Source organism: Phodopus roborovskii, unplaced genomic scaffold (genome assembly GCF_943737965.1).
Source record: "Phodopus roborovskii unplaced genomic scaffold, PHOROB, whole genome shotgun sequence".
NCBI classification, from domain to species: Eukaryota; Metazoa; Chordata; class Mammalia; order Rodentia; family Cricetidae; genus Phodopus; species Phodopus roborovskii.
This window is the reverse complement of record NW_026126424.1, coordinates 17,485,026-17,512,341: the sequence shown is the minus strand read 5'-3', so window position 1 is coordinate 17,512,341 and position 27,316 is coordinate 17,485,026. Positions and strand designations below refer to the sequence as shown.

Genomic DNA, 27,316 nt, shown 5'->3' with positions numbered 1-27,316 from the left:
ACAGTTTTGTTTTTACTGGTCATATGGGCTGGCAAATAATTCAGCTCGATAAAATGAGAGCATATAAGCCTTTAAATTTAGAATATGTAAATACTCAAATACAAGAGTTTTTATTAAGCAATTTATATTTCACACTGATTTCAACTAAACTCATTCTGTAATATTATCAATATAATGCCATGTTTTATAATGATATATTTTATTAGCAAGAGAGTATATTTATAGTTTAGTACAAAAATCTTGCTTTTTAAAATCAATAATTCTGATTACAAAATGAATTTTGTTGTCACACTAATACAAACTGTTAGAATACATTCTGATTTTTGTCATAGCTTTGTGGTGACCTGGTTTGATTTGCTAGATTTTGTCTACCAAAACTGAATCCTTATTTCATCTGTTTCTTCAATTGAGTTATTGAGATAATTAATCCAAATTCTCTTTTTCTTATTAGATTTTTGATGTATTTTAAGCATTATAGTAAGGTTGAAGCTGGTCTAAATTGGGATGGCCATAGTACAAGCATTATTACTTATAGAAAACACAATTTTTTTTCTTACCCTCATATGATACTTTCTTTGCAGGGTGAACCTGGAGAAGCAGGGAACCCCGGCCCCCCTGGCGAAGCTGGCTCAGGTGTAAGTCCTATAGTAGTAAAGCCATTATCAGGCTTCATTAGATACTTAGGAATTTTTTTTAGAGTATTTGAACATCAAATTTGAATACTGAGAATATTTGCTTTCCAACTTATTTAATATGACCATGACTACAAAAACACTGTTTCATAACGGTCAATACTCTATGTGTTTTGAATATCATCAAAGTTTTAAAATGTCACTTTTGTTTGAGTTAAATCATTAAGATGATTAAGTGTTTATTGTATATATTCTGTTTGGTGAACTGTCTATAACAGGAAAAAAAGAACAACAGTTTCCTTGCTGCATTAAATAAACATTTGTTAATTAAAACTGATTATTCAACATAAATCCAGCTGTTATTAAAACTACTACATTCCCTTGACAATCTATAAATATTTTGACTAGCTTTCAGGGTTCAAGGCTATTGGCATTTTATAAATTCAGTTTGTTATCTTTTAGATATTTGAAATTCAGAAGAAAGTGAATTGTCCATCCCACAATATTGATGTCAAGATGTTGAAACAGTATATAAAGTGATTATTTCTTCTTTCTGTTCTGTAGGGTCCCAAAGGAGAGAGAGGAGAGAAAGGAGAAGCTGGGCCCCCTGGTGCTGCTGGTCCTGCTGGTGCTAAGGGACCACCAGGTGATGATGGCCCTAAGGGGAACCCGGTGAGTTTGTCCTTTTTAAAATGACAATTGTGTCATAAATACTTCTTAGCTCTTTTTGGTTATTAAAATTTTCATATTATTTTAATATTGCATCTTTGATATGTAAAGCTACAAGAAATATATACATACATACATACATATATACACACCTTTAATTTGTCATATTTGTCATGCTAAGATCAAATCCAAAGCCTTTAGCAAGTTAGGCAAGTACTCTATAACTGATCCCTAGTCCTTTTTTTTTAATTTTTTTAATGAATTTTTTTTTCTTTTCTTTTCTTTTCTTTATTTTATTTAATTTTATATAACAAAGTCCAATTAAATGAAAACAAACATTTATACACAATATTTGGGAATTTGGGCATCGTTCTTTCCAAACTACTTCCTGCTGGTAAGGGGCACTGTCATGGGGGATTCGAAGAAGATTCAGATATCCTGGCTGTAGTCTGTAGGGCTGTTTTTGTCCAGCTGTTTTGAATGTAGGATGACCTTGTACTCTGTTTCAGTCGGTCTGGCGTGATCAAACCACATTAGTCTGGAAGGAATCCACATCTTTTCATTTTCTGTGGAAACAAAAATAGAAATCCTTTTCCCCTTTGCAAACATATCCCCCATGGAGGGATAACTGCCTTAATCTAGAGACAGGAGAGAAGCCCTAGTCCCTACTTCACAGGACCTGTCAGATCTACATGACCCCAACTGGATGGCATTCCCCTACATATGGAATTGGGGTGGGGGGATGGGAGGGAAGGGTGGTTAGGGTGCAATTGAGAGGGCAGAGAGGGTAAAAGGGAGGGAAGGAAGGAGGGAGAGGGAACTGGGATCGACATGTAAAATAATAAATTAAATTAAAAAAAATGCTTTGACTCCAAAATTTTTTTTCTTTATATTTAGTGTTTTTCAAAATAGGCTTTTACTCTATAGCCCTGGCTATCCTTAAACTCTCTTTCTAAACCAGGCTAGCCTTTAACTCAGAGATCTACCTGCCTATGTCTCTGCTGGGATAAAAGGCACTCACCACCACCTCCTGCTGTAAATATTTTTTTTATATATTTCAGAAGCCTAACATTATTTTCCTCTAAATTGTGTGATTCTGGAAACAAGTTATTGCTTGATGACATATGGAGATCTAATTATAGCCCAAGAAACCCTTAACTTTATTTATTTTCTCAAGTTGAAATTATAAAGAGTATTCAACATTCATTAAAAAATAACTCTCAGCCATCTAATTTTGAAAATGAAAAGTTTTATCTAATTGATATTTTAAAACTTAAGTAAATTCTGTGTTAAAGTAGCTTATCCATCATTTCTTAACTTTTCATATAAAGATTAGAACTGTGGGATTCTGGTGAAACTAAAGTTATTATGCCATATAACATATTTGCAAGCATTCTTAGTTCCTTTTAAATTTAGTTACTTATTATTTTTCATCTGAAGAATATATCTAAGCAGTTGTTGCCATGAATTTAGCCTCTTAAACTAAATCATAACATTGTGAACCTTCATCTTTTTTCCTTTTATAACATCTCTCTAGGGACCCGTTGGTTTTCCTGGGGATCCTGGTCCACCTGGGGAACCTGGCCCTGCAGTAAGTATCATGGATAAATAACAGGATGCTTCTGTGAAACCATCCCCTCAATCTATAGTAGCACTTCAAAAAAAATCTCTTATAAATGAACTTCTAAAGACAGAAAGCCAAATGAATCATACAGAAATCACACGGATGGTAAATTTAACTAGTGACTACTGTGCCTCTGTTATATGACTGTCCTCTTCTTTTGAACAATTATTGAAACTTTCCTGAATTACCTAAATTGTCTGAGTAGCAGCTGTAATTATATTACAAAGTTCAAGAGTATTTCCAAATGTCGTTTATTATGCAAATCCTACTTTGAATTGCATTATGTCTGTTCCTGGTAAACTGAAGCACTAATCTTATGCACCAAGTGATTATTCATACCTTATATCAAAAGACTACTTTATACCCAATCAGTTATAATAACAATTTGCCAATTATTTATTCATAGAGGAAGAGGCACCAATAACCAAATAAGTATTACAATTTTATTTGTCCATCTGATTATAGCTTATTTCAACACTATACCAAGGTAGTCTGTGTAAGTTTTGTACTTTTATAATACATTATAACAAGAATTATTTGCATTAATTTTCACTGTCAATTATAGGGGCAAGATGGTGTTGGAGGTGACAAGGGTGAAGATGGAGATCCAGGGCAACCGGTATGCAAGAAAACTTATTATTTTTCCTCATCTGTAAAGCCCCATATACAGATCATTCTTACACATTAAACCTCATTGTGTGTATTGTGTATTCATTTCTCAAAAGTGTAGCATATGTTTAGCAGCTTGTTTTTTCTTAATTTTTAACATAAATTCTCCCCTCATACAATTACATCCTAACCACACCTTCATCTTCTTCCACTCCTTTTAACATCCTTCAACTCCCCTCTCCTCCATATACATCCCCCCCCCCAAAAAAAAGATCAGATCAGGCCATCCATATACAATGAGGTCATGTACAAAAACCCTGAAATCTAGGCTGGGTGAGGCAACCCAGTAGGAGAAGAAGGATCCCAAAATTGGGCAAAAGAGTCAGAGACAACCATATCCCCACTTGTTGATAAAAAAGTAATGCATTTGAAATACCATAAGAAATAAGAATATCAGACTAGTAACTTATTGTAGGTCATAAGCTATTTCAGCCAAGCAACTAAACGCAATTATAGTGTAGATATTTTAATATTATTTTTGAAATGACACAGAAGTGTTTTGGCCGCATGGGTTACTTAGCAAAGGAGAAAATACAGAATGCATTAACTTAAATATGTTTGAAGACAGCTGAATCTCATACAAGGTTCTAGCCATTAGATGTTGGAAATCTAAGTTACACTTATGGTACACATCCCCACATAGTTGTTTACTTAGTGTAGCAAAAACTACAAGTGTTGTATGAGAAAAAATTTAGAGGTAGTAAATTGATGAGTTCACAGTTGTAAGCTATGATAAGACTTAAGCATGTGTATGTTTGGTGTTTACGGATCCCTTTACTATGTTTTAAATGGCACAGGTTTCCACAAGGGAAACTTGAAGAACTTTCCTATATCTGTGAAGAAGTTTACCAAATGAGTTTACCAGCTCATGCTGGGGATATATAGAAGCAATTCAGATCTCAGAATGGGGGCTGAGGTTTTTAGGAATGATAGATATGCATAAATGAGAAAAACAGTCAGTTCATATTGGAAGAAATTTTACTATCTATGAAAAATACCCAGCTATCAAACAGTGCATTTTACATGTACATATATCTTCATTTATAGGGACCCCCTGGTCCATCTGGTGAGGCTGGTCCACCAGGTCCTCCTGGAAAGAGGGTAAGTTTTTCTCATTCTCTATTTAATTGTTCCCTGTGTATTTAGCCTGGTATTATCCGTACAAACTCTAGGCTGCATCTGCAGATAAAAATATAACCACTTTCTTTGATATGTCAAAGTCAACACTAACTCAGAATATAATTTAACTATTTTACTGTCACAGTTTGAATAAATCAAACAACTCATCCACTGAGAGTTACCTGCTTCTCTGAACAAATGTTGACTGCTGTTAAACAGTTCCAGTTCCAGCCCTTAGTATCTCCATGGGGGAGAAATGTCCAAAGCTTAGTGTACAGTACACCATGAAAGTGTGAATCCATATCACTAGACTGAGAGCAAGCATTCATTATATTGTAGATGGCTTTATGTGATCAAATTTCATGGAATTGGAAACATGATTTATATTGAATCTCAGTTTTCATAAATGACTATAGAAGAAAATTAGTAGCTATGGTCACACTAACTGTCTCTGTGAAGATGAGATGTGTCAGCAGGTAAAAGTGCTTACCAGCAAGCTTGATGTACTGTGTTCAGTTCCTCAGGTCTGCATGACAAAATGAGAGAAATGACACCTGCAAGTTTCCCTTTGGCTTTGACCTCCATGCACATTCTCCTGTGCACATAAAATGACAAACACAAAATAAATAAATAAATAAATAGATGTAAAATATTACAAAAAACATAATACTGACTACAGTAGAACCAAAGAGATTTAAAGATTTTCGTTGTAGTATTAGAAATAATAACTTCAGGTATTAATATATTTTGGTATTTTAATGCATATCTGTGATATGCATTGATACAACAGGTTAATGGTCTTTCCATCTCCTGTCCTATTTGAAGCTTTTGCCTTTGAGATGTTTATAGACTGTATATTAGGTAATTGTGCACTATAATCATCCCACAACTATTGTCGGTTTAATAAAAAACTTAAGTTTTTATCTCTACCTCTGTTTTTGTACCTGTTAACTAGTAATATTTTGTCCTGCTCCCTCCACTCTTCCTAGTAATGACTATTTTATATTCAGTTTACACTTCATGTATAAGTGAGGAAAGCCATTTGTCTTCTATTGGCCATGTTGATCTTATTTCACATGACATAATGTCCTCCAATTCCATTCAATTTCTCACAAATGACAGGATTTCACCTTTCTGTATGGCTGACTAATACCCACATTTTCTGTAGACGTAAATCTGTTTGTTGATTCCATATCTTACTTATAATTGGTGCTACAAGGATCATAAAGAGGGCAGGGAGCATTTGGTAGGCAGATGTAATTCCCCTTAGAAATATAATCAGTAAGGGAGTATTAGAACATGTTAGATCTAGATTTACCCTTTTTGAGGAACCACCACACTGTTTCCACATAGATACACTATTTGAAAACCCTGAAACAATGTATGACAGTTCCTTTTTCTGTATCTTTGCAGCCTTTGATGTTTTTATCGTAGTCATTCTAACTGCAATATGTGATCACATTATGACTTTGTTGTACATTTACCTCATGAATATCTTGAATGTATCTGTGGTCCATTTTCATTTCTTTTGACAAATGTCCTCTGAGATCATTGACCCAGTTTTTAAAATTTTTTTAATTTTATATTTTTTTTCTTATTTTATATATTGATCACAGTTCCCTCTCCTTCCCATCCTCTCATGCACTCTGAACCCCACCCCTTTGTCCCATTCCCCATCCACTCCACAGGGAGGGTGAGGCCTTCTAGGAGGGATCATCAAAATCAGTGAAATCATTTGGGGTGGGGCCTAGGATCTCCTTCCTGCCTCTAGGCTAATGGAGTATCCCTCCACGGGGAATGTGTTCCCAAATTCCTTTGTTGCACCAGGGCTACATCCTGGTTCCACTGTCATAGGTCCCATAGACTGCCCAGGCCTTCTAACTGAGACCCATGTTCAGGGAGTCCTGGGTTTGTCCTATGCTAGTTTCCCAGCTATCAGTCCATGAGCTATCCCTTATTCAGGTTATCTGTCTCTGTGGGTTTCTGCTGCATATCCCATTTGCTTATCACTTCTCCCTCTTTGCAACTGGATTCTCATAGTTTGGCTCAGTGTTTAGCTGCTTCTGTTTCCATTAGCTATTGGATGAAGGCTCTAGGATAGCACATAAGGTAATTATCAATCTCATTATCAGTGAGGGTATTTAAGGTAGCCTCTGCATTATTGCTCAGATTGTTACTTGGGGTCTTCGTTGTAGGTGGCTGAATATTTTTCTAATGCCAAATTTCTCTTCAGACCTATAATGGCTACCTCTATTATGGTATCTCTTTTCTTGCTCTCCTCATTTCCCCCCCCCCTACTCAATATTCCTGCTCCCTCATGTTCTTCTCTTCCCTGATCTTTTCTCCTTCTCTTTCTCCTAACTCCTTCTCCATTTACTGTCACTGTCCCCTCCAATCCCAATATGATCAGGAGATCATGTCCTTTTCCCTTTCTGTGGGGGACCATGTATGTCTCTCTTAGATTCCTCCTTGTGTCCTATCTTCTGTGGCAGTGTGAATTGTAGACTGGTGATCCTTTGCTCTATGGCAAAACTCCATATATGAATGAATAGATACCATACCATGTTCCTCTTTTTGTGACTGAATTACCTCATTTAGAATGGTTTCTTCTAGTTCCATCCATTTGCCTGACAATTTCAAGATTCCATTGTTTTTTCCACTGAGTAGTACTCCATTGTGTAAATGCACTATTTTCTTTATCCATTCTTCAGTTGATGGGCATCTAGGTTGTTTACAGATTCTAGCTATTACAAATAAGGCTGCTATGAATATAGTTGAACAGATGTCTTTGTTGCAGGGATGTGCAACTTTTGGGTATATGCCTAAAAGTGTAATTGCTAGATACTGTGGTATATTGATTCCCATTTTCCTCACGAGATGCCATACTGATCTCCAAAAGGCTTTTACAAGTTTGCTCTCCCAACAGTAGTTGAGGAGTGATCTCCTCTCCACATACTTTCCAGCATAAACTGCCATGGGTGTTTCCCATTTTTAATCCAAGCCCTTATTTTGTAGTTGTTACTACTGCTGTGTCTGGTTCCTTTTATGTTTTGCAATTTAATCCATTGTCAAATAGTTGGCAGATGTTCCCCCCACTACATCCTGTGTACATACCTCATTGATTGTTTTCTTAGCTGTATAGAAGCTTTTTAAATTGATATTATGCCATTTGTATACTTCTACTTTTTTGTGTAGAGGCAACTATCCAAATGTTGTTTACTCACATCAGTATAAGTGTTCCTGCTTTGCTTTCAAGTAGTTCCATATGTTCAGTGTTTCTATTTATTTATGTATTTATTTATTTATTTATTTATTTATTTATTTATTTATTTGGTCTGTAATCTATCCTGAGATGATTTTCAGAATGATACTTACTAGTCAATAATCAATATTCTTCCTAGAACTGTTTAACAAAAAGTTTATTCTTTCTAAAAATGCCTGATTTTGACCCCTTTTTTAGCAGTGGTTACCTGTAGATATTTGATTTATTTCTGAGATCTCTAATATATTCCACTGGTGTGCCGTTTTTTTTTTTAATGCCATGCTATTTTAGTTACTACACGGTACTATGACTTGAAATCAAGTCTGTGTTTTATGATCAACATTCAATGGCTATTGGGAGATTTTTGGTGCTTTTCCAAGTATTATAAGATTAATAGTAGTTCTATGAAGAACATTATTAGTATCATGATAGGGGCTTATCAGTATGGTGGATTTTCACTTTAGAGTTTACTTCCTTGATAATTTTCTTTATTGAAATTTTCATCTTTTTCTATCATTGATTATGATCTCTATCAAGTTTATCAGTGTTTGTTAATATACTTTTTTTATTTTTAATCTTCTCATTTGCTGAATTATATGTTCAATAGTTCTTCTGTGATGGTGCATTTAGGAGATGAGTTATATTTCCCACTGTTAATCTAGGGATAGTTTCTTAGTTCTTTAAAATATTGGAAATATTCAGCAAGAATTCATTTTTTTTTTTTTCTACCAAGAAGTCCTTTGCTGGAAGACTTTTTATTAGAAAGGAATCTTACTACTTGAATATTATCCTGTCCAAATAACATTATTGTTACTGCTAATTCTTAGTACTTTATTATTTTCCTAGTGAATGTCTTTTGCACCACCCATATATCTTTTTGTCTTATTTTCTGTACTGTTAATAAAAAGATTGTAGTGAGCATCAAAATTATTCTTTCAAATAAATTATTTTTCCCTGATCCAGTCACACAATAATTAAAAACACTATTCATTTTTACAGCTATCTTAATGTTATAAACATCTTTTCTGAGTTGAATATTCTCTCATTGAGCCTTTGTATCTCAGCACTCTTTTTCAAACTTTAGGTATTATACAAAAAATTAAATTGTCAGTTGTATTATCTAAGATCTTTTGGATGAGTCATGGTGTACATTTATTTTTTCAAATGGGTTGAAATCTTTCTTGAGAAAATCAGAAATCTTCTGCTTTTCTTTCAACCTCAAATGATTAAATATATAATGTGCTGGGTAATAGAGTAATGAAATCAAATTCAAATTTCTAGACTAGATTAACTTCCTCCAACCTGCATAACTTTGCTCAATTTACTTATCCTATGTTTTTTCAAGATACCTGCATACTATGGTTGGGTAAATAAAAAGTTAGACAATATGCAAACACTTGTGTCCATATAACCATTCTTGACTATTAATCATAGCCTTATTTATGAAATAATTACTTTGTACTGATGTATTATATGTTACTTGGAATCTGTGATGACTACACCAATCTTACAAAACTATTCATATCCATTTCATATCCATATTGTTGTAGAGAATCAAACTGAGTTCTATTGATGTTTAATAAGGATCAGGAGAAACAAATAGGCTAAATAGATGTTTATTAAGGGAGAAATAACTTACAATATAGACTGATGAACACCAGCAGGTTCCTGGTACCAAGGACGCCTCTGGATGTACTCCTATCCCCGTGCTGCAAGCAAGAGAGCTCTCTGAGCCCCCTCCTTAGAATTAGTTCCCCCAGGTAATGTCAGACCTTGTGTTCTCCCCAAGTGGGCGTGGTCTATGCCACAGGTGCATACAAAGTGAATATCTCACTACAGAGCTCAGCACTACAGAGCATTAAATACGCAGGTTTTCCTCTTTTGAAAAGTGAACCCATTAAATCTAACCCGAGTTCTGCTTAATTCATTGTGCTGAATTCCTTTCTATATTAAGTAAAATAAACTAACATGCTAAACTGACTAATTGCCAAAATAATCTACTTTTGTCCATCAATGTAAGATCTATTTTAGTGGCATGAAAGCTATTCCAGTGTCTAAAGCTTTTTTAATGTGATACAGTTCACCTTAACATTAAGAATTAAAGGTTGGTCATCTAAACTAAAGACATCTCAACTAATTATTTATGCAAAAATCAATCTGTACTTAATCAGAAAGATTAGATTAACTTCAGAAAATTTGAGGAGAGGCAAGAATATGATCAAAATATAGTGGGTGATTTAATTAATTTTAAAATGTTAAAAAATATTTTAAAAATCAAAAAGATTATTTTGCAACTTTTCTGAGTTGTAAACCAAGAAACTGGGAATCTTAATAGTGTAGTGGCATCATAAAATAATGTAGAATTTGATTTTATTAGCATCAGAAATATGCGTGTATCATTTATTTGGTTACAAACTAACATAGTGTAGGATTGTAAACTTCTTTAAGTCAAGGATTTATCCTTATAAAATAAGCATAATGTCTCATTTCTTATGCTAGGTAAGTACACAATTTGCACCGAGAAATTAATCTATAGTAATTTCATAGAAAACTTTGTCTTGCTTAATTTTGTATTCTGGCTTTGTCAGTTTTGGTTTAACAAATATCAGTTCTGAAGTCACTGAGTGACACACAAAAAGTATTCAAATTAGTAATGTAATGCACGTTTTATATTGTTGAAATTGATAATTTGCATAAGGTATTTTAAGTATATCTTTGTATAACAAATATTGTTAAGTAATTTTTCATGGAAGTTTTTTTTTAAAAAAAGATATCATTAAATTAAACTATATTTAGTTTTTTAATTAAATATATATATTACAGACAACATGAACTTGGGAATATGGGATAAGTAAAACTGTCACTACACAGAGAGCTAATTATAAAGGAAGCTTGCAAAAACTTAAATGTATTATGACATCACTCTGTCCATACACTGTACAGAGTGGATTCCCTAAACCGCAGCAGAATTGAGGATGCTATTATCATGTACCTTTGTGTTCCCGTCAGCAAGTAGCACTGTCTGGTGCAACACTTATTTTAACTTTGGCTCTGTGAATGTAGAAGAACATACTTGGTAGACATGAAAAGGGATAGGTTCAGCAAGGGGATTAAAAAAAAATGAAAGAAAGAACTTACTGATAATAACACTTCAGGAATGAGGTTTATTGAAGAAGGAAACTGGTGACCACTTTGGGCCATGTCATTCATGGGAAAGTACTGGAGAAGGAAAAAAAGAAAAGTGATACAAACAACATTACAGCAATTTAAGTGAGAAGAAACTTCCATTGAAACGTGTAGAGGGGGTTCCTTAGCAGGGATAATTTAAAATAAGAGTAGAAAAAAGGCTGACAAACAAGATGATTAGGGGTGGTGAGGAACCTTGGGACAAAGCCTGCAGAGAAATTTCCCAAATTGAATGATTTTTATTCAAACATTTCTAGAAGTGACTTGCTAGGACACTTTTACCAAGGAGAGGTAAATAGCTTGTTTAGGGCTCCAATTTTTAGGGCTCCTGAAGGTGACAGGAAGTTACATACTATGTAATTTAGTCTGAGGTAGCCTATGTGTCAAGAATGAGTGAGGATCTGAGTATGTAGACTTCAGCAAGTGACTTCTTAATTCTCCTTCTCAGAGAAAGATAGCTGCTGGAGGTGGAGTTGTTCAGGCTAAGAGATCCTTACTCTTTGAATGGCTAGTATCCTCAGATACATAACCAATGATTAACAGTACTCTTACACAGTAACTGTAATAATTCATCAGCAAGCTTATTAGATAGTTCAATACCTTAAAAACTACTCTTTTAAGCCTCCTAGAATGTATAGTCTTCAGCATCCATCGTATAGAGTTTATTGAAAGGATCATATATTTTATCTTTTGTTTTCCTGCAAAGAAGGCAAAAGGAAAGTAAACCAATAACTAATTAGCTGTAGTGTCTTATAATGAAAGTTGAAGTTACTAGTAACTGATGTTAGTACTTTTTCTGCCTGAATCTCACAAATAGGTAAGACTAATAGAAAATTGATTAGAAGAACATCGTGTGTGACAGTTATACTTAGAAACATCATTCTAATAGCTATAGATCATGTAGGAAAATTAAGTTATAATACAGTAGCAAGTGTACTGAGATAAAAATTTGTAATATTTTATTAAAAAATCATCATTTCTTAAAGCACTTGAAAGTTGTGCAGCTTCTATCAATGCACCATGGAATTTCTTTTTTGTTTTATTTTATTATTTTATTTTATATACAAAGTCCAATTAAATGAAAACAAACATTTATACACAATATTTGGGAATTTGGGCGTCATTCTTTCCAAACTACTTCCTGCTAGTAAGGGGCGCTGTCATGGGGCATTCGAAGAAGATTCAGAAATCCTGGCTGTAGTCTGTAGGGCTGCTTTGTCCAGCTGTTTTGAATGTAGGATGACCTTGTACTCTGTTTCAGGCAGTCTGGCGTGATCAAACCACATTAGTCTGGAAGGAATCCACATCTTTTCATTTTCTGTGGAAACAAAAATAGAAATCCTTTCCCCCAGTAACATGTCCTTCAACTTAAATTTTGGAGTCAAAGCATTTTTTTAAATTTAATTGATTATTTTACATGTCGATCCCAGTTCTCTCTCCCTACTTCCCTCCCTCCCTCCCTCCCTCCATCCCTCCCTCCCTCCCTCCCTCCCTCCATTCCTTTCTCCCTCCTTCCCTCCCTTTTACCCTCTCTGCCCTCTCACATGCACTCTAAACACCCTCCGCTCCCATCCTCCCACCCCAATTCCATATGTAGGGGAATGTCATCCAGTTGGAGTCATGTAGATCTGACAGGTCATGTGAAGTAGGGACTAGGACTTCTCTCCTGTCTCCAGATTAAGACAGTTATCCCTCCATGGAGGATATGTTTGCAAAGTCCTTTTGTGCACCAGGGATACATCCTGGCTCCACTGTCTGAGGTCTCTTAGACTGCTCAGTCCTTCTGGCTGAGACCCATATTCAGGGGGGCCTGAGTCAGTTCCATGCTGGCTTCCCAGCTATCAGTCTAGTGACCGTTAGCTCCTCCTTGTTCAGGTAAGCTGTCTGTATGTGTTAATGCCGCATGGTCTTGTCCTCTCCATCTGCATCTGGGTTCTAGTTCGACTCAGTGTTTATGTATGGGTGTTTAATCCTGTTTTCAACAGGCGTTACTTGAGGGCTCCATGGAGAAGTTCGTTGTTGATCTCACTCTCTGGGAAGGGCATTTATGATAGCCTTTCCACAGAAGCTCAAATTGTTAGTTGGGAGCAGTCTTGTAGTTCTCTAGACCTTTCTTTGCGGTCAATTTTATCTTCAAACCAATATTGGCTCCCTCTTTTATGATCTCTCTGTGTCTGTCTCTCTCTCTCTCTTTCCTATCTTCTATTCCTAACCAGGCTCAATCTTCCTGGTCGTACATGTTGTCCTTTCCTCCCCCTCATTTTCTCCTACTTTTCTCTCCATTTGCTGCCCCCCCACTTCACCTGAGCTCTGGGGGACTTGTCCCTTCCCAGTTCTGTGAGGGACTTTATATGAATCTCTTAGAATACATCTTGTATCCTAGTTCCTCTGGTGATGTGAATTATAGGCTGGTGATCCTTTGCTCTAGGTCTAAAATCCATATATGAGTGAGTACATACTGTGTTCCTCTTTTTTGTGACTGGGTTACCTCATTCAGGATGGTTTCTTCAAGTGCCATCCACTTGCCTGCGAATTTCAAGATACCATTATTTTTTTGTGCAGAGTAGTATTCCATTGTGTAGATGTGCCATATCTTCATTAACCATTCTTCGATTGAGGGGCATCTAGGTTGCTTCCAGGTTCTTGCTATTACAAATAGTACTGCTATGAACATAGTTGAACACATGTCTTTGTTGCATGGATGTGAATCCTTTGGGTATATGCCTAAGAGGGGGATTGCCAGGTCCTGTGGTAAACTAATTCCCATTTTCCTGAGGAACCGCCATACTGATCTCCAAAATGGCTGTATGAGTTTGCACTCCCACCAGCAGTGGAGGAGTGTTCAACTTTCTCCACATCCTCTCCAACATAAGTCATCACTGGTGTTTCTAATTTTAGCCATTCTGGCAGGAGTAAGATGGTATCTCAAAGATGTTTTGATTTGCATTTCCCTGATAGCTAAGGATGTGGAGCATTTTCTTTAGTGTCTTTCTGCCTTTTTGATTTCCTCTATTGAGAATTCTTTCTTCAGTTCTGTACCCCATTTTTTAATAGGGTTATTTCATGTTTTATTGACTAGTTTCTTGAGTTCTTTGTATATTTTGGAGATCAGCCCTTTGTCGGATATAGGATTGGTGAAAATCTTTTTCCCAGTCTGTGGGCTGCCGTTTGGTCTTGTCCACTGTGTCCTTTGCCTTACAGAAGCTTCTAAGTTTGAAGAGGTCCCATTTATTGTACACTTTTGATTGTCCGTTAAGTCCCTGTGATCCCCCCGGAAACCCAGTTAGTTGATTCTGTGGGCCATTTTCTTATGGTGCCCTTGACTTCTCTGGCTGCAACAATCTCTCCTCCCATTCCTCAGGAATTTCCAAGCTCTGCCTAATGTTTGGCTTTATGTATTTGCACCTTCTCCAATCAGTTACTAGATGAAGCCTCTTTGATGGTTATTATCTTTGACTCCAATCTAGAAGTATAACAGAGTATCATTAAGAATCATTTAATTGACTTTTGAATTTTAATAATACTATTATTTTGCTGGTTTGTGTAGTTCTTCATAGGCCTCTAAGCTATCCATCTTCTGGTTCTTCGCAAGTAACAAGGAATAAAATAATTTTAACATTATTGTCTGAAAATTAAAACATCAAATTGAAATTTAGGTTTCGCTCATTGCAAAAGGCAAGCCTACAATAATAAAATTGAAACAAATGGTATTTGCCTAATAGTTAATATTTCAAAAGGGAATGATTGCATATTTACAAATTTAAATTGAATTTATTCAAATCTAATAAGCTCATAACTTTGTATTCATTATAGTGACATATATATATGTAATGATGCCACACACACATATATTTTATGCTTATGAATTGCATTTGTATATATATAGCACATGTGGATTAATATATTGGAAATATATATTAATTTAAAACTCAAATAAAGACATTTTCTTTTACAAATGCCCTTGAAAATGTCCTATGATATATACAGGACATAATATGCATGCATGTATGTGTGTGTGTGTGTGTGTGTGTGTGTAGGTAATATATGGTAATGCTAAAATAAATTATACATGCAATTAACATTTCTGTTCATCAGTAAATGATACCTCTCAAAGTCATTATGTGAGCAAACTTCCAATTTAAATTGGAACCACTGTAGATTATGTCCTCAGTAGCACATAGTTCAAAATAATAATAGAGTGGCTGGGGAAATACCTAAGTAGCTAAAAGCACTGCTGCTCTTCTGGAATACCTGAGATCAGTTACCAGCATGCCCATCAAGCAACTCTCAACTGACTGTAATTCCAACTTCAGATCTTCTGGTCTTGATGAGGTACCTGCACATACATGTTACATACACATACAGACAAACACATGTTCACATATATAAAAATTTAAAAAATATATTTAAAAATAATTTTACTTGTTCTGAAAAATGCAAAATTAGTGGTGTTTTACACTTATTTTTAAATACCCTAAATTGTAGTATTTAGTTTATGGACAACTTATAATTTTTAATGTAAAAGTAATAAATTTCATTCATTTCATATATGTATAAATATTTACCATGGTAGCTAAGTTCACATTAAATTTAGAACAGTTAATTTTATAAATATTTAAATAGTCAGTATCCTTCTTAATCTATGATTTCTTTCTCCTCCCTTGATTAGCAATCTCCACTGCATATGTCTACATGCATCCATGCACACTTACATTGTGCATGGATCTAAGCAAACAGCCTCCCCAAATCACCATTAAGTCTCTGAATAATGTTATTCACATCAATCCTGTGGTTTTGTGCTTGCACAAGAATGATAATAAAGTAAAGCAGTTATCACAGAAAACCTCTTATCTACCCACACTGTAAGATTCAGATCTGACATAAAAATTTTCTGAAAAGCCTTTCTTCCCCCTAAAATGGATCCAATACATATTTTATACATTGATGTCATCATCATACATTTCCTGTGTATTATTTTCATTACCCTGTATATCTGTCTTGTAAGAAATTTTGTATACTCCTTATGGTTTTTATTTTATTTTGAAGTTATTTTAATCATGCATATCATAATTTGTATCATAAGTAATATCTATATATTTGAGAATTGAGTGACAGAATGGACAAACTATAACACCATATTGTTAACTACTAATAGTGGAAAGAAAATTATATGATTTCTATTTCTGATGAGTAGGAAAATGTAGTAATGGTGACTTTTAGGGATAAACTCAACTAGTTTCTTTTATGAAGACATATTAGAAAAAACTAAAACCAAGTTTCTCATATGACTTGAATTCATCTGTTTGTGTTGCCATTACCAAACAGAAAGACTGAATGACTTATAAGGACCAAAGTGCATTTGGTTCATAGATGTGCAGGCTGGTAAGTTCAACATCAGCAGTCTATATTAAGAAAAGAAGTTACCACATACCTATGGCCTTTAGGATAAAACCACAGTGGATGTATGATGAGGGAAAAACTACAGTAATTAAGTAAAGGGGGGAATTACAAAAGGATGGAAAAATAAAGAAAGCATAAGAGGGAGAGAGGGAACTGTTACTCCAGTGAATTTCATTATTTCTCTTTTCTAAATAACGATCATTGTGATGTTTTAAAATATACATTCCACTGACTAGGGCAACAATCCAACTTCTGGCCTAACACTGTAATGATAGGAAAAGTTAAAGCTGTGCGCAATACATATACTGCTAAATAAACAGATATACTGCAGTGGCTCCTCTTAAAATATAAACACACCAAAGACTCGCCTTTACAATATCTATTATAACTCAGCATATTGCTACCACCTTAATTAACAGTTCATACAATTTATACTCATGTTACATTTTGAGGCATTTTGAATGTGCAATATTGTGTTACAGTACTGTAATTAAAAAATAAATGGCTAAAGATGTCTTTGTAGATTATCACATCTAAAATGAGTTCCTGGAACTAGAGTTTGATGAAGTGATTGATATTTATTTAATTTGGTTATTATGGTACTGAGAAATAGCATAGAAGATAAGCCTGTAGTCACAGTAGAATACTGAAGTAACAACTAAAATAAAACATCATCTTAATGTCTCACCAAATACCACTACTCTATCTACACTGCCTAACCTCCATATCCAATCTCTGCTGGTAATTTTAAACATGACTATTGAGAAAATTGAACATATGGAAAACAATAGGAACTAGAGGGAAAATAAATTACAGATCATTAGTTACTTACTTAATCTTTCTTTACATATGCTTTTCTATGACATTTCCAGTATAATCATTTTTCATCTCTTGTCGTAGAATTTTGAAAATCAAATTATTTTTAATCTTACATGTTTGTGAATTAAATCTTCCTATAAGAATGAAACTCCTGTGATTGTTGACCTTTATGATTGCAAATGTTGTTCTTTAGCTGGAACATGGTTTTAGAATGCATGTATTGGGGGCTGTGGAAGTATACAGCATGTAGCATGTTAACCTACAAAACTCTAATGGAGGTAATCCTGTCTTGCAAGGCTTACAGGACCACTTACCTGAAATCTGGTTGCCTGTATCTGTAATTTCTCTTTTGTGCTACTTCATTTTTTACCTATGAACAGCTTTGAATGTATTCCCTCTGCTTGTGTGTTTATCTCATGATAATATTGCATCTATTGAGCATACATATATTGTGGATAATCAGGAAGATAACATTGTTTTGAAATATAAAACATATAGTATGATATGCTTCATAACTAGATTCATTGTCCCATGAGGACTGTGATGAACTTAAAAGTTGCTTTGTTCCTTTTACTCAGGCTAATATCAGAAAGTAACAAATTTCACCTCAGTTTAACACAAACTGCACATATTAACTCATCTTTTCCCTCAGAGCAAATTCAACCTAGACTAAAGGGTTTTGTACATAGATCACAAGTTTACAGCTATGCACAAGGTCATAGTCACAGCTGTCTAAACAATGTTATTACACAAAGCACCATAAGAAAAACATGCCAACTCTTTCCTAGCCAATTTTTGCTGACAAAGACCTATGTCTCAAAGTTAGTCACTGGACACATTGTCACCAGGCTCTGTTCACAGCCTTCTTCCTGAAACCTTGAAACCTTGTGTTGCCAAAGTAAACAGCTCAGCTCCTTATTCCTTAACCTCAAAATGTGCTTTTGATCAAAGAGAGGTAACTCTTGTAATTTTTTGTTGTTTTAGTTTATTGTTTCAAGCCTCCTGTAAAAGAGAGATTTTTAGGCTAGAAGAGAAGAAGCTAGGAAAAATTAGAAAAGGACATGAGAATTAGAATAGAGACAGAACAATAAAGAGACACGACAAACAGCACACATATAAGAGATTGTTGACCTCAGATACCCTAAGTTCCTTTCACTTCTCTATAGAATCCGATCTGAACATTAAAGAAAACCTTGGGGCTGGATCCCAAAGGCCCTTGTTATGTATAATATCTAACGTATTCTTAGACTAAGCTACCTCCAAAACATTTCTAAAGATAAAGATGCAAATAATATTTCACATATTCAAGGAACTCCGAATAATTCAAAATAACAAACAGCCTTTATCATTTGCACTCAGACTACACTAAGTTTTTTTTTTTTTTTTTTTTTTTTTTTTTTTTTGCTTCTCTGTTTCACTCTGTAGCCCTGGATAGCCTGGAACTCATTATGTAGACCAGGGTGCCTTCAAACTCACCTGCTTCCAGGTGTTGAGTTTAAAATCATGCACTACTAGATAGAGTTCTTTATTAGCACTTTTGAGAAGCTGCCTTCCTATTATTTTGGTGATGTTATATGATGATCTTGGCTTTCGTAGTTGGTGGTTTATTTATTTATTGTTTTTAATTTATTTATTTGTTTTCTTTTTATTTTACATGTCGATCCCAGTTCCCTCTCCCTCTCTCCTTACTTCCCTCTCTCTTACTTTCTTTCCCCCCTCACATGCACCCTGACCACCCTCCCCTTCCATCCCTCCCCCACTCCACATGTAGGGCTATGCCATCCAGGTGGGTTCACGAAAATCTGACAAGTCATTTGAAGTAGGGACTAGGACTTCTCTCCTGTTTCTAGGTTAAGGCAGTTATCCCTCCATGGGAGATGTGTCTGCAAGGTACTTTTGTACACCAGGAATACATCCTGGTTTCACTGTCTGAGGTCCCTTAGATTGCTCAGTCCTTCTAGTTGAGACCCATATTCAGGTGGGCCTAAGTCAGTCCCATGCTGGATTCCCAGCTATCAGTTGGGGCCCATTAGCTCCTCCTTGTTCAGGTCAGCTGTTTCTATGTGTTTCTACAACCTGGTCTTGTCCTGAATCTAAAGAAATGTCTAGAGACCTACAAGACTGCTTTCAACTAACAATTTGAGCAACAGTGGAAAGGCTATCATAAATGCCCTTCCCTGATAATGAGATCAACAGCTAACTTATCCACAATCTGGGAGACCTCATTTAGTAACTGTTGGGAACGTAAGCAAACACCCATAACTAAATACTGAGTCGAACTAGAATCCAGATGCAGAGAGAGAGGGTGGTTTATTTTAAATGATTTAAATGGCAGTTTTTACATGCATGAAATTAGTATTGAATTTATTATTGTGTTTTAAATAGAAAATTAATATAAAACCATACTTTAGAAGTCTATTAGCTGTTCCTGAATTTACATAGAGAGCCTCAGCACTGTTTCTTTTAAGGTAGTATATCTCTAAATACAGTTTTATTTTTACAGGGTCCTCCTGGGGCTGCAGGTTCCGAAGGAAGGCAAGGTGAAAAAGGTGCTAAGGTATGAGGTGAAGAGACATGTTAGGAGGCTCATGCATTGAAAGACATGTATTTCAACACATTATATGATAACATGGGCTTTATCATTATTAATATGCCTACATGCTTAATTGTCAAACAGGGAGAAGCTGGTGCTGAAGGGCCTCCTGGGAAAACTGGCCCCGTTGGACCTCAAGGTCCTTCTGGAAAACCTGGTCCAGAAGGTCTTCGAGGAATCCCTGGTCCTGTGGTAAGCATCTGCCAAGAGGGACTGCTATGATGATAACTTACATTTCAATATCTATGAATTTAAATGCTATTAAGGTTGCTGTTTCATAATATTCTTTATGGAAATCCAGTATTTCTATAAAAGTTACTAAGTGACAGTTTAAATAATTTAATATATTTAAAAATATTTACATATCTCATGTATGTTATAATTTTGTGTTAAAGTTCTATATATTAAAGCAGAAGTTCTAATGTCACAGTGATGAAAGTTTCCATACATATATCTCTGCATATGTCTGTGGATGTGTATGTGTTATATAAGTATATGTAGATATATACATAAGTATAGGTACATACACAGGCAAAGAGAACAAAAAGCTTAACTTTGTATGTTTTTGAGGTACTACAATTTATAGATGCCAACCTCAAACATTCAAAAGTAATAGGAATTGTCTTGTTAGCAAACAAAATTTTATTTTCTTTTATGTAGGGAGAACAAGGACTCCCTGGTGCTGCTGGCCAAGATGGACCCCCTGGTCCTCTGGTGAGTGACATTTGTCATTATTTATAGATAATTACCATATTAAGATTATAAACTAGAGTCTGTGAGTAGTATCTTCTGAAGAGGTTTCTGCTTTTCAGGAAAGAATATTACATGTTCAATGAGAAAAATAATCCTGATAATAGCATATAAAGTATGCCACTTGTTCCAGAGAATATTCCTTCCTCATACCCTTTAAAAGAAAAATTTAATAGTAATAAAAAAAAACATCTTTTCTACTCAGATGAAAATGCTACTTATGGTGTAACCCGTTATTTTCTCAATGCAGACAGTTCCCCAAGGTACATGTGATTAAACTTTGTTTCTGGCTCTCACATAGGGAGTCATGTCAGCACACAAAGGTGGTAGCTGCTCAAATAGATGGTTTTCTTTTTGAGATAACTTGGTCCAGAAGCAGGACTTTATCCTGAGCTCTAAAAAAGTCATGTGACTGTTTTTATGATGATGTTGAACAATGAATTCTGTACACAAACATCATGATTGATCATTGCAATGAAGCATATCCTTGGCCAACATCTTAGAGTCCAAAATATTTCTTGATGCAATATGGACATGAAGTAAGAATGAAAACATGTCTTTTAAAATAATTGTTTGCCAGGTCACTTTCATGTATAAATTGGCTCAACTGGTAGTGGTTTTTTAATGTTGATTTTTATATAACTATATCTTAAATATGAATCAAAAAGTAAACAATACTCAAAACAATAAAGAAGTATAGTACAATTCCTTTAAATAACAAAGTCCTTTCTTGAAGTAATTGGAACTTTTTTGTTTCCCCTTTACCAGAAACATAGTGTTTACTTAGTAGATACACATATTCAGCAAACATCAAAACTAGAACCACAATCTAATTTTTCAGGATTTATTCAGCTGTTCCTTTTATTACATAAACTACAAGTAATAAAATAGCCATGACAAAGTTCAGTAAGTGTTAAAATCTTTCGAAACTTGCCCTGGACAAATTAGATTGCTTACTCAGTAAATGGATAGATGTTGTCAATCTTTAATTGACTTGTAGAATATTACAAGTTATCTATTCTATACATAATCTCATTATCATAGAAACTGAGCCCTGGGTGAAGCTGGGTCAGCTCCAGGTCTGCATGGATATTCAAGAAATATTCTCCTATGATGTGGAAAATTCTACCTGCAGATTCAGAGTCTGGTAGCAAAAATGCTTTCCTCGGGTTATTTATTTATTTTTTTGTACTGTTTGATTTTCCAATAAGCTTTTTGACCTTTCAGCATATGAAATAGAAATAGAAATTGCTGGAGATTTCCTTCAACTAATGTTAAAAATAAAACCATCAGACACACCAGCTGATTAAAGTCTGCAAAATTTGTTTTTCTAATGCTTAAGCAAATGTGAGTTTATAGTATGAGAAGGATGAACAATTCAAGTCATTTTTGGAAAATTGCAATGGTAAGCATTAGGAGAGCCCAACATACACACACTCATTCCCTGGCTGCTGGTTTCATTTGGGAAATATTGTGGTGTGAATATATTATACATATTTTTTATAGCTTCAACCAATCTGATATCTGGAAAATGTTGCTTAGTCCTCAAGATAAGAGGGCATGTAGAGAAGGCATCTGTAGAATGCCATATATAATGAGGTTTTCTACTCAGTTAAGAAAGACATATTGTAGAAGTAACATGTTTTAATCAGAGTGAGAGGTGTTATTATGCATAGAGGTAAAATTAAACTACTTTCAAGGCAGACATATTGTTTAAAAAATTAGCAATCCTATGTGATTGGGACATGACACTAGGATCCCTCCTCCTTCTCCAACCTCTATATTTTCAAAGTGAGAATAGTAAGGGCATCTGACCCTATCCCATAAAATGATACTAAGTTTAATTATAGTTAATAGAGAGGGTATTTTTTCCTAATGGGTTCTTATGTTTATTAAATGGCTCTGTGTAAAGCAATATTACTGAACAAAGAATTGTCAAATGAGGGAAATAGTTATAAATATTTCGAAAACATCAGTGTCATAATTTTATTGAGTGTGGCTAAATGGTCTCTAAATTCACATTCATACAGAGCCAATACTCTGGATTAGAAATTGGTGAGAAGGCCAAGCAGTGTTGGCACATGCCTTTAAACCCAGCACTCGGGATACAGAGGCAGATGGATCTCTGTGTGTTTGAGGTTTTCAGCTAGCCTGGTCTACAGAATGGTTTCACGACAGGCTCCAAAGCTACATAGAGAAAACCTATCTTGAAAAAAATTTTCTCACAAGGCAAGTGGGATTATTCTTAGAGCAGCTAGTATGTAACTTGTGAGTCCTGTGACAGGCAAGCAGAGGATGTGATTTCCAGGTCACCTGGGTGTTTGCTTCCAGTAACTAAGAAAGTATAGAGGCTCAAAGGAAGATAAATAAGGGAGGTGAAAGTAAAATATTTTGAAAGTTTAGATAGGTTCACATTGGGCTTAAAAACTAATGCACTTGAAAATTGTGTGAATAATTCTTTATTCATATTATGCTTTCCTCCTAGTTACAAATACATTCATACTCACACCCAAAGCTATTCATGTAAATCTCTGCAGCTTCTAGAAGTTTCATTAGGATACAAGGAGGACCCTGAGATAGATATACAAGGTCTCCCACAGAAGGGGAAAGGGACAAGATCTCCTGAGCATAATGGAGGAGGGGTGCCATGAGTAGAGAGGACATTAGGAGAAAGAGAAAGGATGAAGAGAAAGGGAGAGGAGAACATGGGGGACCAGGAAGATTGAGTGAAGAGGAATAGAATAGAAATTGCCTTATTTCCTATATAGAAATGTTTGATCACAGATCTTATCAATACATTCTTGTTTTGTTTTCTTAAAAGGAGTGTTTTATTTTTAATTTTATAAGGGGTAATCTCTTTATATAGTCTAGTTTGGGTTTAATTTCACTATGTATCTCAGGCTAGCTTTGATTTGAGATATTGCCTCAAACCCCAGGTACAAAGAATATTGAATAAATGTATATACTCACTGTAATATCAAGTAAACATTGTTGAATAATTTAAAAAGCAAGCATTTGATATTTTTAAGTATAATTAATGCTGTAGGGGTTTAAAATGTTTTGTTTCATATTCTTTATATTAAACACCTACTCATTCCAAGGATGCTGGAAGACTAAGTTTTATTAATTGTCAATTTTAATATCATTTCAGAAATTGATAAATACAAGACAGCATCAATTTTTAAGCATACAACCGTAAATAAAATGGATATGGCTTACTGGATTATAGTTTAAAACTTTTATTTGATGCTCCAAATAAACTCTGTTACAGAGTTATAATACATGACACTCTACAGTGTTTAATGTTAGGATATTTGCTTGTTTTGCTAATTTTAGCACTGATTCTTACTATTATCTTCTAAATTGTGTTTCAGGTGTACAGTTTTCTTAAAACCCAGTGCTTTCCAGCTCTGAGTTGTAGCAAGTATGAAATGTTAAATTTTGAATGAGATAAAGTAGGATGGAAGAAGTACATTTCTTAATATTTCAATTTGTGTTTTTAAAATAAATTTTAATTTAGAAATTATAGTTAATATACATTTTGGGGAGAATGATAAAGAAAAAGATAATACTGTTTGTTGTTAAAAAACAGTTTCAAAATTGAACTATTATTGGAGGTTCTCTAATAAATGACTAGTAATAAACTCCATTTACTTAACTAACTGACGAAGAAAGCCTTACACTTTATGTGTGTTCTTTTCTATGTAGTGGAAGAAGAAAATAATGTTGGGTGAAGTCTATAAATGCTAGGTCAAGTCCTTATATTTTCCTGTTGGTTTGTAAGCTCGTGTATGATTCTTTGTTGATGAAAGGAATTGTAAATCATTGAAACATTCTAAGGTTTAGGATAATCTATCACTAATCTGAAGCATGCTGTTTCTATTGACTTTGTCATCTAGAAGCCTAATTGATATGTTGGTGCTGTGACTTTCTGACCCAATGCATCATCCATTCGATCTTTCTGGAGTCTTTAGTTTGCAAGCCTTTTAATTGCAATGAACTTTTAAGGCAAAGAAAAATAGTGAAGTATTATATATTCTAAAATATGGCTACAGTCAAAGCACTGTATTACAATTTGCTAAAACCCTTTCTGGCTCACAAGGATTTTCAATTAAGATTTGAGATGTTTTAAACATTTTTTTATTCCTTAGTTCTATTCAGTAAATTCTTATAATGGATGTTTTTTTTTCCACTCATTTCCCTGGATGCTGTGTGGGAGCCTTTTCTATCTCTAAATTTTTGAAATCTAATTCAGAGCACTTCCTTTGAGACTCACCTTCAGTGGTTTGCTAAATTGCTTTGCCATTCTCTAACACATACTGCCTTACCTTGCTGGAGTAACATCATCTTCTCCTTGGTTATTGTCACTACTCTGAGAAGTTCAGTGTGACAGGCTAAAAGAATATTGAGCTTTCAACCTGATTATTGGATTTGAATTTGTTGTCAGTTTTTATAATGTAAGTGACTGTTTCTAACAAGTTAACCAGATACAAAAAAAAATTGTTATTATTTCTGTGAATATTGAAGGTGTAGGATTAAATTATTTTGGGATCATTTTGCATCTTGATGCATCTTTCTCTTCAAAGATCACAGTTAAATTGGTTTATATTTAAGAGAGTATAAACAAAACTTAAAATAAGAATGCAGAGACTTAGCCACAGCCTTTCATGGTTTCAAATTAGTATCCCAGAAGTAATCTTTCTCTTCTCTACAGGATCATATACCATTCCAAATCATCTCAATATACTTGTTACTGAGATACAACATAATATTTATCTGACTTTTTTCTGTGTTTTTAAAAATCATTTGATTATTAAAATCTTGAGAATTATGCTTTAATTTTACTGAAAATAACATATGCTTTGAAACTACAGTTTATCGTGGAAGTACTGATGGATTGCATGTATAATTTGTAAATCCATTCTGTTTCAATTATTATAACTAATAATTTATGCTTTCTTGAAGATGAAAATCCATATAAGTTGTATCTTATTTGAAATTTCACATACATTTATTTAATCTAAATTATCAGTATTATGATTACTCATTAACTCCATGCTATTTAAAGACCATGAATTTCACTATAATCCTGACAAATGCAATAACACCAATTATGATTAACCTTGACTGAACTCTGTATTTGAAAAAAAAAAAAAAAACCTGCTCTGCAACTAAAATGTGAAGTTTTAGTTCATAGTCTTTTTTGGATATTGACACACAATACTTACCAGAAGCAACTTGGAAAAAGTATTTAGTTTTACTCTAAGGTGCAAGGCAGGGAAGACATAGTAACTGGAGCAGTCACTGTCCCTAATGCAGGAGCCTGAGACAGCATGCTCAAGTAAGGAAGGCTGAACAGAAAGTAGAGAAGAGGTCCTACCCTGGCAACCTATAACACTCCTGACCATCCCTACACTCTATGTCAGCCACTAAGCCTAGATCCCAGAGTTATTAAGCCTTCTAGTAGAACACCACTGATTAGCAACAGAACCAAACACAGTGCATCATGGGAGTTATTTCACATTCAAGCCATAATACTCATTGTCAGTGAATTTATTTGTTTTCTTTTGATTCAGGGACCTCCTGGTTTACCTGGTCTCAAAGGCGACCCTGGCTCCAAAGGTGAAAAGGTAAGAGTAAAATATGTCATCAGGATTTTATAACAGTAATAGCAGATGTAATAACTTTCTAAAAGTCACTTAAAATACGTTATCCAACTTTACCACTGTCATTCTGATTATGGATAAGGATAACAATTCTTAGATTCTCAAATGTATTTAAAAGAAAAATATGCAGATAGTGAAAAAAATACTCCAGCATGAGAGCTGTTTCATTTTAAAATTATTTTTTAGTTTAAATTAAAACGATTTTATTTTACATACCAATCCCAGTTCCATCCCCCTTCTGTCCTCCCCCTTTACCCACCATCTTCCTATAACACCCCCATCCATTCCTCAGAGAAGATGAAGCCTCCTATGCAAGAACCATCCAAGTCTCTCACATCATTTAGGACAGGGCCATGCCCCCCCACCCCCGTATCTAGGCTGAGAAAGTATCCCTGCATAGGAAATGGGCTCAAAAAAGCCAATAGGGATGAATATTGTCCAAGCCCCCTCCCAACTGACACCCACTTTCTGGGTCCTAGTTTGGTCTTATGCAAGTTCCCCAGCTGTTTCTTCTTAATGATTGCTTTTAGACACTGTATGGAGAGAGCATATGGTAATGCTATATAACACCTCCAAATAGACTGAATAGCAGTGACCATTTTTACGTTTTTAACATGAAAGTAAAAGTTTTAAGACAGAATTTTTTTTCAAGTAATCCCATAATTTTATTGTGTTGTATCACATAAGAAAAATGATCTCTTTACATAATAAAATTAGTACAGTTTGGATAGATTCTATATCTATAGAACTCTTTAGAGACAAAACATTCCCCCAAAGAATAGGAAACATTTCATATTAGATGCTTACTAAAATAATGAGTTCTCTGGTTTTTATGTTACCGATACTCCATTTGGACATTATTTTTTTAAGTTTATCGCAAATGATGATTATTGTTATTTTTAGAAAGCTCTTTTATCAATATTATAT

The 27,316-nt window shown here is 34.6% G+C and overlaps 1 protein-coding gene across 1 annotated transcript in view; it reads left to right on the top strand.

Annotated features, from left to right (window-relative positions):
* Positions 1–27,316, top strand: part of Col11a1 (collagen type XI alpha 1 chain) — a 196,362-nt gene that overhangs the window by 157,749 nt on the left and 11,297 nt on the right. The window contains exons 50-58 of the mRNA XM_051185635.1: positions 582–635; positions 1,197–1,304; positions 2,839–2,892; positions 3,491–3,544; positions 4,642–4,695; positions 19,884–19,937; positions 20,058–20,165; positions 20,634–20,687; positions 26,300–26,353. Of these exons, the coding sequence (XP_051041592.1) occupies positions 582–635; positions 1,197–1,304; positions 2,839–2,892; positions 3,491–3,544; positions 4,642–4,695; positions 19,884–19,937; positions 20,058–20,165; positions 20,634–20,687; positions 26,300–26,353 (594 nt within the window). The remainder of the gene's footprint in view (positions 1–581; positions 636–1,196; positions 1,305–2,838; positions 2,893–3,490; positions 3,545–4,641; positions 4,696–19,883; positions 19,938–20,057; positions 20,166–20,633; positions 20,688–26,299; positions 26,354–27,316) is intronic.